This window comes from Miscanthus floridulus, chromosome 10, assembly GCF_019320115.1.
Source record: "Miscanthus floridulus cultivar M001 chromosome 10, ASM1932011v1, whole genome shotgun sequence".
NCBI classification, from domain to species: domain Eukaryota; kingdom Viridiplantae; phylum Streptophyta; class Magnoliopsida; order Poales; family Poaceae; genus Miscanthus; species Miscanthus floridulus.
In genome coordinates, this window is record NC_089589.1 from 113,702,237 (window position 1) to 113,717,721 (window position 15,485).

The following is a 15,485-nucleotide window of genomic DNA, read 5'->3' on the forward strand; positions in this document are numbered from 1 at the left end:
CCAAGCCACCGAGGCCTACTAGCTCATTTCGCTCCGCTCTTCTTCCCCACGAAACCAGAGCAAATCCGGCGAGCCGGTGCGGCGGCGGAGGGGGAGGGAGACGCCGGCGCGAGCAGGAGCATCAGGAGGAGGCAGCGGAGATGGATCCGGACGCGGTGAAGTCGACGCTCTCTAACCTGGCCTTCGGCAACGTCATCGCCGCCGCCGCCCGCGACCTCCAGAAGGTGACTGACTTCTCCCCCCTCCCCCCGCACACCGCCCCCCCCCCCCCCCCCCCCCCCCCCCCCCCCACCCCCACCCAATATTCCGGCGCCGCCTTGCGCTGCCGGCCTGCCGCAGCTCTGCCCTTGGTACCGCCACTGTATCGCAGAGTCTGATTAGGAGGTAGCTAGCGCCCGCGCGCCGGATCTCAAGGCTGGCGCGCGCGTAAGCGGAGTTGATCCAGGTTTTTTGGTCAGAATAGTAGCTGCTGATTTCGGCCTGCGAGGTGCTGAATTGCGACTTAGGGAACGCTTGCATGCTTGCCCTGGTATCAGTACCTGGTTGCTAGTTCGAATGTAATCTGGTGTATGCTGGAGAGTGTAGTGGTGTGTGATCCATGGGAGTAATGGAATGGACATGATCGAATCCAGAATACCTTGCGTTTCAGGTGTTCGATAGAGTGATGCTGTTCAATGCGCAAGTACTTCTTGTGAACAAACCATTTCATGGGTATGTGCAAACGAGCTTTGTCTAGCTGGATGTACTGGATTTTGCGTGGTGTGGAGTGTGCTTTAGGAAATATGTAACTGAATTTTCCTGTCGTGGGACCAGAGTTGTATCTGTTGTGAATCCTGGTATTCAAATTGCTCTTCTTGAGTTCTCAATCTGCTCAAAAATATGTTATAAGTGAACTTCCTTGTTTTATAATGTTTGGTCTCGGGGATAGTGTATTTAATCATTAATATTGTACTTGTGGCGCTTTGCATTGTCTCCGGTGGTTTGTGTATGGCAGTGGGTTTTTAGTTAAAGGGCTTATTTCAGCAGTGAGCATGAGCTAGGAATTGCTTGAAATTGGTAGAGTTTAGAACTCTTAGCCTGTTGGAGGACCATGTATTGGTGAAATTTGTTTTTTTTTATAAGCCCCCTCACTCACTTTGTACCCCTTTATATAGCAGAAGATGGACCCAATTGACTCCTGCATATAACATTGCCTGGCTATCATGGAAAACTTCATATATCAATTTTGTTATTTTTGACATTTTTTTGTGGTTCTGTTAACCCACATTAATTGTTTATTTGTTGTATCATTGTTTTGTTTCCATCATTGTACTGTGGTTGGCAGACTCCCCATTTTGTTTCTATCATTTTCAGTTGTTTTCGACTTTCCATTATGGTATAGAGAATGTTTCCCCTTTTTTTCTTTTGAATTTCACTTCTGACATTTAAATGGAGCATGTTTTCTTTGTGTTCCATTATGGATTTTAATTTTGTCATGCTGACATTGCTGCACATGATCTTAGGAAATGGTGGCTAAAGATAAGGCTCAAGCAGCACCTGCAAGTCATGATGAAGTTGATCTTGATGAGTTGTTGGATGTGAGTAGAAGCAGAAAAAGTTTATTTACTTATCCCTTGTATTTGTCTTATTTGTACGGCACATAGTATTGTGTCATATTGTGGGTTGTCAAATTCATGGAACTTTTCACCAGGACCCTGAACTTGAGAAGTTGCACGCGGAGAGAATTGCTGCCCTTAAGGTACTGACCTCCATCTTTCACTTATGAAGCTTATGCAACTGTCCTGATGAAAGCTCTATATGCAACAGAAAGAGGCTGAGAAGCGTGAAGTGCTAAAAAGGCAGGGTCACGGTGAATACAGGGAGATAACTGAAGGAGACTTCCTTGGGGAGGTTACTGTCAGTGAAAAAGTGATATGCCATTTCTATCACCATGAATTTTATCGTTGCAAGTATGCCATAACTTGTCTTTCTTATTTTTTGAGATATTTTTTTGCTGTTGGTACTTATTGAAATGGTTTTCTGTGAATATTTGCTAGGATCATGGATAAACATTTGAAGGCCCTTGCCCCAATCTATGTGGGAACAAAATTCGTCAAGCTTGATGCTGAAGTCTGTATACTACCACTTGGCTATAAAGTACTTTCTTTTAATAAATCACGAAGTCTAATGTTATCTATAACTCACTGTAGAATGCTCCATTCTTTGTGGCCAAACTGGCAATCAAAGCACTGCCATGTGTAATATTGTTCAAGTAAGTGCACAAGTTTTTCATTTCTCCTGCCTATTTGATAATGTTTATTGCAATCTTCCTGCTTCACCACACTATGACTCCTGTCCTATTTCAGGAAGGGTATTGCTGTTGACCGGTTAGTTGGGTTTCAAGATCTCGGAAGTAAAGATGATTTTTCAACAAGAGCATTGGAAAATATTCTCAAGATGAAAGGTAACCATGAAAACTATACGGCAGTCCTTGACAATTTTGGTATGACAAATGTGCTAACGTCCAAAAACAAATTCTAGGGATAATTGATGAGAAGAGAGATGATGACAACGATGATGAAGAAAGCGAGTCTAAGAATAGGAGGGTTAGATCTTCAACTGCTCAAGATTCTGACTCAGACTGAACATGAGATGAGGATTGAGGATTCGCCCTTTTTGCACTTTAAATTTTGTTTGTCTGTTCTGTACTGTAATTGATTTGTGTGACCCATGTATCGATACCAGCGACCAGAACAATAGCATGTACAAGAGATTCTTTACTAACTCCATCCATTTTGTGTAAAAGCTAGGGTGTGGGTGCCTTTTATTTTTTCTTGCTCATTTGTCATAAGATGGTTCGACTGATGTATTTTTGTCCGCTATGTGGGCATCAGATTTATTTTTTAGCGTCCGCTAGAGTGAAAAAGGTCGCATGATCACCATAATGGCCTGTTGGCTGGTTAGATGTGTGGGCCCCACGCGCCCATCCAAATCCATGCGTACTTGAGATTCTCATTAGTATTAGGGTTTGAGCAATAATTGTCCACTGTGTTCAGTCACTAGTTCACTAGTCCGCTGTCCTGAGTCCGTGACAGAACCACTCGCTTAAACTTGGGAGTGGTTCGCTGCGGTAGCCAGTAGAATTTTTTTTTAAAAGCTGCCAGTAGAATATTGTGTCGCATTGACCAAATACTATATGGTCATTTCTTATGGTTTGCCGATTTTTTACCACATATAATTTGACCAACAATTGACACGTGTTTTACTGGCTATTTGTTTTGCAGCCCCGTCGGGAACGGCATGTACTTATAGGTATAATTGCAAATACTTACTCTATGAATTCATGTACACACGCCGTAACTAACAAACACGTCTAAAATATTGAGCTGGCATATTTCAATTGACGAAGTAACATAGTTATCTCGCTACCAACGGATACATTGGCAACCATTAAAACATATAAACACACCATGCATGCACACACTGTACCCTATAAGCACCTTTGAAATATGGAGTCTGTATATCTAGAGATGGACGTAGTCACTATAAGCAAAGAACACATTGTCTACACTAAAAAAAATGCATCATTAGATCCTAAAATATTTAAAAAAAATGTGAACAACCCGGTCAAACCGGGTGAGCAGGTTTCATCACCGAGGACTTAACTGATTGAGTTATACTTAGCTCGTGGTGAACTTAACGTTTGTTTGTATAACTCGATAAAACGTGGATTCTATCACGCAAAAAGAAACTTGTAGGATTAATGTAAATCCATTTATCATCTTTTTATGCAAAACATGCCCAATTTCTAAGATGTGTTTTTGTTTCTTAGTAATAAATTTTGGTGACCAAAGTTGATCAAATCTATAGCAATCGATTTGTTAACTAAAGTTTGAACATACCAAAAATTTGGTTGATTAGGAGACGGTAAAACCTAAAACACCCCTGTGTTTGCACCTCGAATCAAAAGGCAAAAAGGGAAAAAAAACGAAATAAAGATCTTCTCCTACTGCACTGCAGCGCCAGTAGCCAGTAGCCCAGTACACCCCACTATCAGCAATTCGAGATTCCTGCGTCCCACACTCCCACCCCCGCACCTCCATTACTCCCCCATTGCTCCCATTCGCCTGGTTCCACCCACCCCTGCCTCCCTGCTCTAGCGCTCTGTGCTTCACACGGTCACACCACCAGACGCGCGGTCACCTCTCCGGCTCTCCCCTCGCCAAGAACCAACAAAACCCTGTGCCTGCCTGCCCGCCCGCCCGCCCGCCTGCTACAGTGCGCACGTGAGCGACCCACCGCCCTGCCCGCCCGGATCGAGCCGCGGCGGCCGCATTGCCGCGTCCGTCCTGGAGTCGCCGCCGCCACGGGGTTTCGGTGAGTGAGCTTCTCTCGTCGTCGTCGTATTGATTAGTTGTTGGGCTGGGATTCTTGAGTTCGAGGCTACTGGACTGTGGAATCCGGTGGGGTAGGTAGGAAAGTAGGGTTCTTTACTGTGCTAAAGCCCTGGTGGTTTAGGGCGGGTTTTAGGTTCAATCCCAGGGCGGATTCTTTGGTGCGCTGCATTTGGTTGATCCGGGGATCCCTTGATTCGGGTTCTAGAGAGGTTCCTCCCTTGCTGATCGCCTTGGTCTGGACTGAAAACCACATTCTACTGAGGATGAGGCGGAGCGGGGGAAACATTTTTGCCCCAACTACCGTTTTGCCCATTCCGTCGCTGGTAGGAATGTAGGATAATTCAACTTTCAAGAACCGGATTTGCGTAGTGCCCTGGTCATCACCTGGGGATTTGGGGGCTGCATTGGAAAGATTACCATGGTGCTGAAGTGCTGCTTTTGAGGTAGTATAATGGGTTTTATTGTTTTTTTTCTCTCTCACTATATGATACAGTTGCTTGATCAGAGGTTGGAATTGGGGAAAGGTCTCGCTTTGCTGGTTCCTTTTCTCACTCTGGTGTGCCTGCTTATCTGCTGGCACAGCCCCTGCTTGCTTTAATCATAAGACTGCTTGCTTTAATCATGGCACAGGCTTTCAAGAAATACACTTTGACCATTGGCTCTGATGTGTTGTCAGTGTTTAGCGCTTGAGGTTGTCTTGTGAACCAACAAAAGAGTTTCTTTGCCTTATTTCCCTTGCTGTATGATTGGTTGGTTCTTAGACCTGTGACATGTCCTACTCTGATGTTTTCGATCAATGTCAATTGCTCTGCCCTTTTATCTTTTGTTTACCAGATTAATTATCTGCCTGAAATGGCTATTGTGAGGCTGTGTAATGTTCCAGTTCAGCTCAAGTTGGCTGCAGATGTGGCCAACTTTTGTGGACGGTGGACCTATATTGAGTATTTAGTTATTGTCTTATTCAAGTGCTCTGAAGTTTGATTTAGGTCAATGCTGTTAAATTCATATCTGCATCTGCATTTATATGTTCTGCAGTCTGACATATATTGTTTTTTTTTCTGTTGATAGGATCAGAGGAGCAAAGACCTGCTTATCATAAGCGAGATTTCTAATTGGTGGAAGCTTTTATCTGTAGTTGGACTGTGATGAATTTACTGGTCTCTAGTATACAGTAGGGAATCTGCAGTTTAGTGGAACTCAATGGGTTCTTCTCCCTCCAAAGCCACTGGAGAGGATGCCCTGGTTCTTTGCAAGGATCGGATGCGCCATATCAGACAAGCCATTGACTCAAGAGATGCACTGTCAGCAGCGCACTTATCTTACACACAATCCCTCCGTACTGTGGGTACTGCATTGCGGCAGTATGCTGAGTCTGAGATCTCACCAGAATCATCACTCTCCATTTCAGAAGTGGATAAGTCGCCATCACATTCCTCTATGGCATCTCCCTCGCCTTCGCGTGCAGTAGAGAATCTTGCCTCTCCGGCGCATCGAGCAAGTCCATTGTCTACTCAGCCCTCAACAAGAATCCATTGCATGAAAGCAGCAACAACCACTCCTTTGACCTTTGTGATTGATCCATCTGCTGCTGAATTTGTGGGGCATGAATCTCCAGTCTCAGCTTTTGTCCCACCCCCGCCACCATTGCCTCCAGAATTATGCACGTCGTGGGACTTCTTTGATCCCATTGATGCTGCTGGTAGCTCTTCCTCCAACAATGAGAATGGGGTAACCTTGAACTTCAGTAGATTGAAGGGTCTAAGTGAGTCACGGGTAGCTGAAGTAGTTCCATTGAAAGAAGGTGAAGAAGAAATCATGTCTGACAGAAGGCATACAGAGCTTCCTGATGATAATGCACCATCTAAGCAGGAAAGAGAGCCAAAGCAAGGTGGGACTAGGAAACCAAGTCAGTTGGTGGATACTTCAACCAAAGCTACTTCAGAGCAGGTTGCTGCAAAGTTGGAGGAAAGCGAAATGGAAAAAGAATTATGTGCAGAGGCAGAGGATCCTTCAGAGTTCATCACTCATCGAGCCAAAGATTTTGTGTCGAGCATGAAGGACATTGAATCCCGGTTTATGCGTGCAGCTGAAGCAGGAAATGAGGTTTCCAGAATGCTTGAAACCAAGAAGATCAGACTTGACATATGTGCTAAAATGCCAGGTGATAATCATGAGTGTTACATATATCTTCTATGTCTTTTTCAGGATCGTGTCAGCATCTTTTTAATAAATTTTTAATTTGTTTTATTACCCAAATTATAGGTTCTCCAGGCAAGCTACCTACTGCTCGATTTGTGTCAGCACTTCGAGTGTGCTGCAATCGTGATGTTATTCTCAACCAGGGTAACTGGAGTGTTTTCACTATTCTCTTCCCTATCATAATGTTTTCCTGAAGTACTATTTTTAAGTGTCTCTGTAGAAACTGCACAGCATGTCTCAAAGGTTGTCACATGGAAGCGTTCTGTCTCATCTCTTTCATCATCATCTAAGAGTGCACTTATGACATCAATAATTAAAGATGATGTGGATGACAGTAATAGTGATTTTGTTGAGGAATTCGCCATGGTATCTGGAAGCCACTCTTCTACGTTGGACAGGCTACACGCATGGGAGAGAAAACTATACGATGAAATCAAGGTACATCATAAATACATATTCAGCAGGCTCATCAAATATGCTGTGAATCTCAAACCTTTTGCTAGCCTCATGAATACCTCTACATGGAATGCCTGTTCTTTTATAGATGTCAAGTAAAAACTGGTGTGTTTAATCTTGAAGCACTTATGACTTTACTTTTGAGATAAGTGGTACATTGTCACAAGGGTTGATAAATGAGAACATGTAACACATGATCTTTATTAATATTGCATTTTTTAATCTAATAGTTCAAATGTAGTCTGTAGATCGTTTATTGTGTGCTAAGTGCTAACTACTCTCTCTATTCCAAATTATAAGACGTTTTGGCTTTTGCTATGCACTTAGATATACACTATGTCTAAATACATTGTAAAAACAATGTATCTAGAGAAGCCAAAACATCTTATAATTTGGAATGGAGGGAGTAGCAAAGAAACTAGGGTGTGGGCTATGAGGTGTTTGGACACTTGCTGGGCATAACGAATCATTGTTACTGTCTTACCACCTTACTTGGTTTATGTAGGCAAGTGAAAATGTTAGAAAGGCCTATGATGAGAAATGTAACCTCCTCCGGCGCCAATTTGCACGAGGCCTAAATGCGCAGCTGATTGATAAGACTAGAGCTGTTGTGAAGGACCTCCATTCCAGGGTATCTGTTGCGATTCAAGCTGTTGATGCAATCTCCAAAAGAATTGAGAAGATAAGGGATGTAGAACTGCAGCCACAGCTTGTCGAGCTAATTCAAGGGTATATACCTGATAGACAGTATTTCATTTCTTATACCACAATTTCGAATGCAATCTTCCTGTTTCATTTTTTTCGGTATATGTTAGTAAAGATTTTTTTTTTCTCGAACACATAGGAGAGTTGCGTGCCATTCCATTAATAGGTACAAAATGGTCAATTACATGCCGATTCCACAGCTCTGGTTAATATGACACCAAGTTTAGTAAATATTTTAACAGTCAATATCACTCCAAATTTATTTTTGGAGAATGATAGTTCACAACCTAATCTCAGAAATTACCTTGTTTTGCTGAAACATTCTGATGGCTCATAATTCTACCTTCAGTCTTAGCTGATCAAAATCCCATTTTTGACATTTATTGTCTACTAACCTTGATCTGACTTCATATAGGCTAATCAGAATGTGGAAATTGATGCTGGAATGTCACCACAAACAGTTCATCACGATCACATTGGCATACCATGTGAAAAACTCAACCCCAGTGCATCAAGGTGAGCACCGCCGCCAGGCAGCAATGCATCTGTGGAATGAGATGGACAGCTTCTCCTCCAGCTTCAGAAACTGGGTCACTGCTCACAAATCGTATGTCGAGGCCCTCAATGCATGGCTCCAGAAGTGTCTCCTGCAGCCACCCCAGGACCGACGCAGGCGCAAGCGCAAGGTCTCCTTCCCTCCTCGCCAGGCCGTCTCCCCTCCCATATTCATCCTATGCAGGGACTGGCTCGCCATGACAGAATCTCTCCCTGCTGACGAGCTATGCAAGTCCCTCAAAGATGTGATGCAGCTCCTCCGTGACTCGTATGAGCACCACGACGCGCAGAACAAGCCCAGAAGCGAGTCGCAGGAATGTCGGATGCTGGAGAACAATAGCGAGCAGGAGGCAGCGAAGAGTGGGAGTGTAGCATCAGCTGAAGGGCTGCAGTCGAGACTAACGGCGGTTCTTGACCGCCTGACAAAGTTCTCAGAGGCATCACTGAAGTGCTACGAGGAGCTCAAGCAGAACTATGAGATGGCCTGTGCTGACTATAAGAGAGTTGGACCAAATGCTCAGCTTGCTTAGGATTATGTTGATTGTGGTGTTTGACTTCTTCCTATCTGTTTTGATATATATTTTGTGAACAATCAGGTTATAGTACAATCTTTGGCCTAATATTACTGATTTAGTGTTATCAGTTATGTATGCCGGAGTGTTGGGCAGATTTTAAGCTTCATCACCTGCCCTGATGCTTGGAAAGGCATATGAGAAACGTTTTCACAAAAGATATAACAGGCAAGATATCATGATTTCTGCGCGCATGTAATCTCCTACTCAATTTGCAGCTATGGCATAGGTACCAGCATTACTTTTTACAAGAATTCTGCAAGCATGTAATTTCCTACTCACCTTGCAGCAATGGCGTAGGTACTGGCATTATTTTTTACAATGATGGAGAATAAGCGACGTCATATGAAATTTATCGAACCAAGTGAAAATTAAGTATATATAGCCATTTTTAGCTCACTGATAAAAATCTTCATTCAAAACAAATTGAGCCAAAAAACAATCTGACAATTTATTCACAAGGAGCCAGTGCTTTACAATTACTGTTGACATATACTAGTACTGAAGCTTATTTGCTCATCTATCTACATACCTTATATATGAACTTATCCGACCTTTATATACTCTACTAGAAGCCAACATACTGGGTGTACTGTGCATAGGCCTCCGATTGCATACCAATTGGCGCACGGATGATGAGATCTGGAAGGTCAAATGCGTCGATGAGTTCTCGTGCCACTAGCCTCACTTGGTAACTGAGGTAGTCTGTCAGCTTATGAATAGCCTGCAGACATACAAGGGAGTACTGCTGTCAGGTTCTGGACTTCAGGTTACAGTGTGAAGCTAGAGCTAAAATTGCGGTATGAGATGAGACCACACACCTTAGCTTTGTTTGGGGCAACATAGTCCACATTCCGATATGTTCCAATATCTTTCCAGATCCTGTCGAGCGCATAAAGGTCACATACCAGCTTCAATGCTTCCCGTGTTTTTTCATCAGGGCAACTGCATATATGCATTGTAAGTGGTTGCCAATTGTGGTCATAATAAAGAGCCAGAATATTTCAAAAGAGGTATGAAACATCTGAATGATGAGCTGCCTTAGATATAGTTTAACTTCAGTTTATTTGTTGTGGTTCGCCCGTTCAGTAAAACAGAAAAGCTAGGATAGCAAGGCTTAAAACAAAAAAGGAGTTCCAAGTAGCTAAAGTCCGGTGTCCATAACAGAACAATATAAAGAGCTAAGCACTCCCTGGGTTCTGCTATTCAGTGATTTTGTGGCTTGATTCAAAAAAGAATTCATTCGAAGCACAAAGAATCCGAACCAAAGCGGGAGCAAAAATGCAATCAGAAGAAACTCACTAGAAGAATTTACCTTTTCACTGATTCAATGAACTTTGCAAGGATGACAGACTCAATGTGTGATTCTGCAAGTGTAAGCAGATGATTCAAACATCTATTCCACGCACCAAAACCTCCAAGTGTCTTGCTATGTTTCTGTAGCCGAGCAGCGACACTATGTAGCAACCGAGATGTTCGGTACTGAGAAGAAAGGTTGCCCAATCAGTACTGGAAGTGAACATGAGAGAACTCTCAGTAACTAGGAAGAAATGACTCACTCTGAATGCATCCAGCTGGAAATTAGGATCCCGCAGATGATCTTCGCCCTCCCATCGGGCAGTGACAGGATTAGGCTGGGCCAAGTAAGTACCCATGGAGTCTCTCAAGTAATTCCAGGTAACTGAAAGTGTCCCTCCCTTAAATTTCTCCTGGTATTGCCTCAGGAGATCTCCAGCAACCTACAAGAGCATGAGAAGATGCACATTGTTTAAGGAAAAGTAACTTCATAGCATTTTTAGAAACTGATCCCAACTTCCCTTGAGCTCAGCTTATTTCAGAAAACATGCCCGTCAAATATTGTCAGTCTGAAAACAAGCCATCAGCTGGCTTTTATGAAGGATGCTGATCAGTACCTGCTGCAGAAGAACAGTGTTGTCGCCCTCAAATGTTTGGAATATATCATGGTCATTGCGCAGAGCTCCAAAACGATTTACAGCAGCATAGCCATGCCCACCACATGCTTCTCTGCAGATGCTTATAGACTTCGCTGTATATGAAGTTATGTAGGCTTTCAACCCAGATGAAAGAACATGTACATCAGCAATAAGATCCTCATCATTGGTTTTCTTCATTTCCGAGTACTTATCCACTAACATTACCGTGGCAAAGTGAAATGCATATGACGATGCTAACATGGGCATTAATTTGTTCTGGTGAGACTGATAATCCAACACGCTGATCTCGGGCTGCTTAGGTGGACCGAATTGGTGGCGCAGAAGAGCATACCTCACAGCAATTGTTACTGCGACTTTGAGAACACCCACAGAACAATATGCAATGCCAACTCGTCCACCGACAAGCTCCCCAAGGGTTGCTGCAAATCTTTTGTTAATTGTGGGCAGACTGCTTGTGTATTTTCCATCCCGTGACACATCACCGAACCGATTCAGAAGATTATCTCTGGGTATCCTAACTGAGCGGAATCTCAGTGCACCATTGTCTACACCATTTAGGCCAATCTTGTGCCCACAATCATTGATCTCGATTCCAGGAAGAACAGCATGAGTTTCAAGGTCCCGTATGGGGACGATAAATGCATGGATGCCCATATCAGCAGGTTCCCCTCCTTTTCCTTGAAGGGGTAAAATTAACCTTGCAAAAACAGTAGCAAATTTTCCATGAACCGCAGCATTGCCAATCCACCACTTAATAGCTCCATCATTTGGGGTGTTAATAATGAATTCATCAGTGACAGGATCAAATGTAGCGGTAGTCTGTAGGGCTTGGACATTCGATCCTATTTGCAGGAAAAGAGTAATAATGGTAAGGGGAATTTAGTGTCAATTATTTTGAATATGTAACAGTGCGTTAGGTGCTGGGTACAAGCCCTACTGTGAGCCATTCAAAACAAACAACGCAACAGCACTGAGACACTGTAGCTGTACTGTGCATTGATGAATTGCTAAGCAACAAAAGAATAGAGACAGCACTAATTAGTGGATATAAATAAGTGGAGAACCTAACCATGATGTAGTTCTGTCATTGCAAAACAGCCTGGATAATCCAAATTGTCAATTCCATCAAAGTACTTATCTCTGTGCTTTTTGGTTCCTAGATTTATGACAGAACCACCCCAGAGGCTGCATTAGCAAGAAGGTTAAGTTAGTAGTACATTTTTGCATGGGATTGAACAAATCATTGTCCTGAGTAATTAATGCATCTTCATGGTAATATGTTAAGCAGGCCCCCGTTCACAAAAAGGGAACTAAAATCCTATGTACACCCAAAATAAAAAAATTTCATCACAGTAAAAGAAGGGGAAATAATGGAAAGGAAAAAGATCTCAAACTCTGTTTTCATAAACTCTATCCCTGAAAACCACTCGCACTAATACAGGTGAGGCTCTGATGGAGAATAGTTCAATTCAAATACTGATAGACCCAACCTCGCTCTCACAGCAGTAAGCATCCTTAGAATCCTTTTGAATATGACAACAGATTGCATGTGAAGTCTATAAAGAAAAGGTTGCTAGGTACTTGTACAGACAGCTGGATCGGTTCAATTGGCCCATAAATTAGGTAGCATGGTCTATGTACCCTGTCCCCTATGATCGGTCATGTTATTTAGAAAATTTACGGCTTTCTTTAAAGCAGGCAGACAAAAGTCACACAGCCTAAAATGTTACAACGAATTGGAAGTGCAGGCAGATAATTTTTGTTCGTAACCGTCATTACCTACCAAAGTTAATTACCCCGTATTTTTAGCCGTAAGCCCTCTGCAGTGCTGATTAACCAACAACTAACACCAATGGACACTGATCTAACTCCACCACCCACCGACATGAAACATGGGGACTGTGGAAGCATCGCTATCAACTGAAACATGCAAATTACTCTACCAAAGCAGCCAAGAACCCAAGATCACGAGGGGCGACGCGATCCTAATAACACCCACCTACCTGTACTGGACGCCGAGCTTGACGCCGAGGGAGATGTCGGCCCCGCCGGCGGCCTCCATGACGGCGAAGTACTCCGCGGGGTCGCTGGCCATGAGCGTGAGCGGGCGCACCCCGGCCTCGCGCACGAGCGCGCACAGCTGGCGGTAGCAGAGCTCGCGGTGCGCGGCCGTGGCCAGCTCGACGGGCGTCTGCAGGTCGGGCCGCGCCCGGAAGAAGTCGAACAGCCGCATCTGCGTCGCACGGTGCCGGCCCCGGAGGTACGCCGCGAGCGCCGCCGCCACGTCCGCGCCCCCCTCCACGCGGCGCGCCCGCCCCCCCGCGCACGCCGCGAGGGCCAGCTGATCGCCTGGGGCTGGTGGGGCGGCGGGCTGGAGGAGGTGCAGGGAGAGGCGGCGGAGGCGGCGCATCGCCGAGGACTCCTCTCCCGCGGCGGAATCGCCGGCGTGGGTCGCCATGGGCGCGCGCGCCGCGGAGGTGCTCGACGAAATCGCAGGGGTGGAGGCGTGCGCGCGAAGGTAAGGAAGACGGGGAAGTGGTGCCGTTACGGTAAAGACGGTTTGGCTTTAATAATGGGGTCTCGGCTGGCGTCGCACCGGCGGGTCCCTGGAAGTTTTGTGATTTTTGTTTATGCCCTTGTGAGGTGGTTGGTTGTTAGTTTGTAATTACGTTTTAGTCCTTATTGGGGTGCTCAATGCAAATATGTATTTGTTGGAGGGTGCTTTAGGGGATTCTGATGTAGATAACATAGGAGGAGTCTAGGACGGTGAAGGCAGGCAACGACGACGGGATATGTGGAGGTGACGTGGCAGCGCATGGATGGTGATGTTGAGATAAGGCTCGGTGGATGAGTTAGCGTCCGGCCCTAATGACATGTGGGGCCAAACAAGCCGTGGTACGTCTTGGGTCCACACGCCAGTGACACAAGGGCTGAGTGCGTATGGCCCCGGTGCGTCTTTGCTTCTGTTGTTCGTTGCGGTGAAGAAAGGGACTGAGCGTGTGGGGTTTGGCCTTTTCGACTTTTTGAGATTTTCCGTGCACGCCTTCCAATGTCCAGATGGGGATGGTGACGCGCGAACTTCCCCCGTCCCGTGCGGTCCTTCCATGCTCCCCTTTTTTTAATAAGTCTTCCTCCAAAAACATAGACATACTTACTTAGTTTATCTTAAGTCAAACTATTTTAATAACTTCGATAAAAAAAATTAGACATCATTTGACAAAACTTCTTTATCACAGGCTCCCCTACCTAATATTTTTTCTTTTTTTCAATTAAATGAAAGAATGTTCCGTACAAATAAGAAAAGGGAGAGAACCGAGCAGCGCTCGGATGGCTAGCACAGCTGGTGGGCTTGCAGCCGGCGCGAGTTCGAATCCCAGCATTCGCACTTGCGTCTCTCACCGGGGTTCGCCCTCAAATAAAATTATGTTGCCTCTCATGCGTGGAGCCACAAAGGGAATGCGACACGTCCCGTCGCCTACGGGTCCGTGGTTGGACCCGGTGATCTCACGAAGGACGCAATCTAGTGATCTGAGTGTAGTTGTAGGTATGTTTGTGTACGCGTGGTGTGAGTGTGGTGTGCGTGTGTAGGATGGGTGTGAGTCTGTACATGAGCAGATACTACAGCTGTACTCAGATAAGAGGCGTAAAAAAAAGGAAACAAAGAACCAACCAGCAAAAGAAACAAATACAAGGCAACAAGGCCCAAAAGATAAAAATGTGAAAGCTAATTGTAGCTATCTCTCCAAGATCTAAGTGTAGCCTGTCTACTTGGCTTGGCCTTTATGCACAGAAGCCAAGTTTTCCTAAGTGAATTGCCTTTTCTAACTTTTATCCACGGATGGAGGGAGTATGTGCCTAGAAATGTATTGAAAAACAATTGCATAATATCATAAACTTAATGTATTCTAAGACTATATTCTAAAATTAATTGAAAGATGTGTGTGCCCTTCCTCCATCTCATTCCCCACTATCGTTGCCGCCTTCTTGAGCAACGTGCGCAGATAATCTCCTCCTACTTGCTCAGTGCAATGTCGTTGCCCGCCGCCTGCTCGAATTATATCCGCAGCCTGAGCCTGACCTCCTCCTTTTCTTCTGTGACGTCCATGGATGACCTTTCCTTATTGTGAGTTTCCCCTAGCCTTCTCATAAGGTCATACCCAATCGATGGATATGCATGCTAGACAGATAGATTGATTGACACGGTATGTTTCTTTTTTCCGTTGCAAGGCTGACGCATAAGCTTGATTTTCTATTCATCAACGAATAAAGCTGGAAGCGTTTCGTTACGTACTTATTACACGCCCATGTTGGGCCGGCCCAAGTCCAAACGGGCACGAAGGACTCCAACACGGGAGACTCCATCACCCTGTTCGTTGGTTGGGGCTGGGCTGGAAGTGGCTGAAGTGGGCTAGTCATTTCAGTCCAGATCAACTGGTATATATACCAGCTAGGCCGCCGCTGGTCTCCCTCTCCCTCTCCCATTCGCTCGCGCCACCCTAGGGTTCCCCCTTCCCAGCAGCCTCCTACAAACGCCGCCATCGCCCCCTCCCCTCCGATCTCCCGCAGCGGCCGCCCTCAACCTCGCGCCGTCCCATCAGACCTCCCCATCCGCCGCAGCCAAGCTCGGCCCCTCCCATCAGACCTCCCGCATCCGCCGTAGCCAAGCT

General features: G+C 45.1%; 3 protein-coding genes across 5 annotated transcripts; 2 read left to right on the plus strand and 1 right to left on the minus strand.

Moving 5' to 3' along the window:
• The first annotated feature begins 27 nt into the window (after positions 1 to 27).
• On the plus strand, positions 28 to 2,864 carry LOC136485380 (thioredoxin domain-containing protein PLP3B-like). The gene is made up of 8 exons (XM_066482277.1): positions 28 to 224; positions 1,503 to 1,577; positions 1,691 to 1,738; positions 1,807 to 1,949; positions 2,037 to 2,109; positions 2,190 to 2,251; positions 2,346 to 2,443; positions 2,521 to 2,864. The coding sequence occupies exons 1-8, from the start codon at positions 141 to 143 to the stop codon at positions 2,622 to 2,624; spliced, it is 687 nt and encodes a 228-aa protein (XP_066338374.1). The 5' UTR covers positions 28 to 140; the 3' UTR covers positions 2,625 to 2,864.
• Positions 2,865 to 4,073: 1,209 nt separating this feature from the next.
• Positions 4,074 to 9,045, plus strand: LOC136485381 (protein ALTERED PHOSPHATE STARVATION RESPONSE 1-like). 3 transcript variants are annotated; one of them, XM_066482278.1, is made up of 6 exons: positions 4,074 to 4,356; positions 5,445 to 6,537; positions 6,639 to 6,719; positions 6,796 to 7,013; positions 7,537 to 7,760; positions 8,152 to 9,045. In XM_066482278.1, the coding sequence occupies exons 2-6, from the start codon at positions 5,577 to 5,579 to the stop codon at positions 8,819 to 8,821; spliced, it is 2,154 nt and encodes a 717-aa protein (XP_066338375.1). In that variant the 5' UTR covers positions 4,074 to 4,356; positions 5,445 to 5,576; the 3' UTR covers positions 8,822 to 9,045. The 3 variants fall into 3 exon arrangements, with proteins under 3 accessions (XP_066338375.1, XP_066338376.1, XP_066338377.1); XM_066482279.1 differs by having other exon boundaries at positions 5,451 to 6,537; XM_066482280.1 differs by lacking the exon at positions 4,074 to 4,356 and adding an exon at positions 5,107 to 5,125.
• Positions 9,046 to 9,256: 211 nt separating this feature from the next.
• Positions 9,257 to 13,355, minus strand: LOC136485383 (acyl-coenzyme A oxidase 2, peroxisomal-like). Its single transcript, XM_066482281.1, has 7 exons — positions 12,822 to 13,355; positions 11,888 to 12,003; positions 10,777 to 11,660; positions 10,423 to 10,602; positions 10,179 to 10,345; positions 9,685 to 9,808; positions 9,257 to 9,587 (listed from the first exon to the last, which is right to left on the minus strand). Exons 1-7 carry the CDS (start codon positions 13,274 to 13,276, stop codon positions 9,432 to 9,434), a joined length of 2,082 nt encoding a protein of 693 aa, XP_066338378.1. The 5' UTR covers positions 13,277 to 13,355; the 3' UTR covers positions 9,257 to 9,431.
• Between the last annotated feature and the right edge of the window lie 2,130 nt (positions 13,356 to 15,485).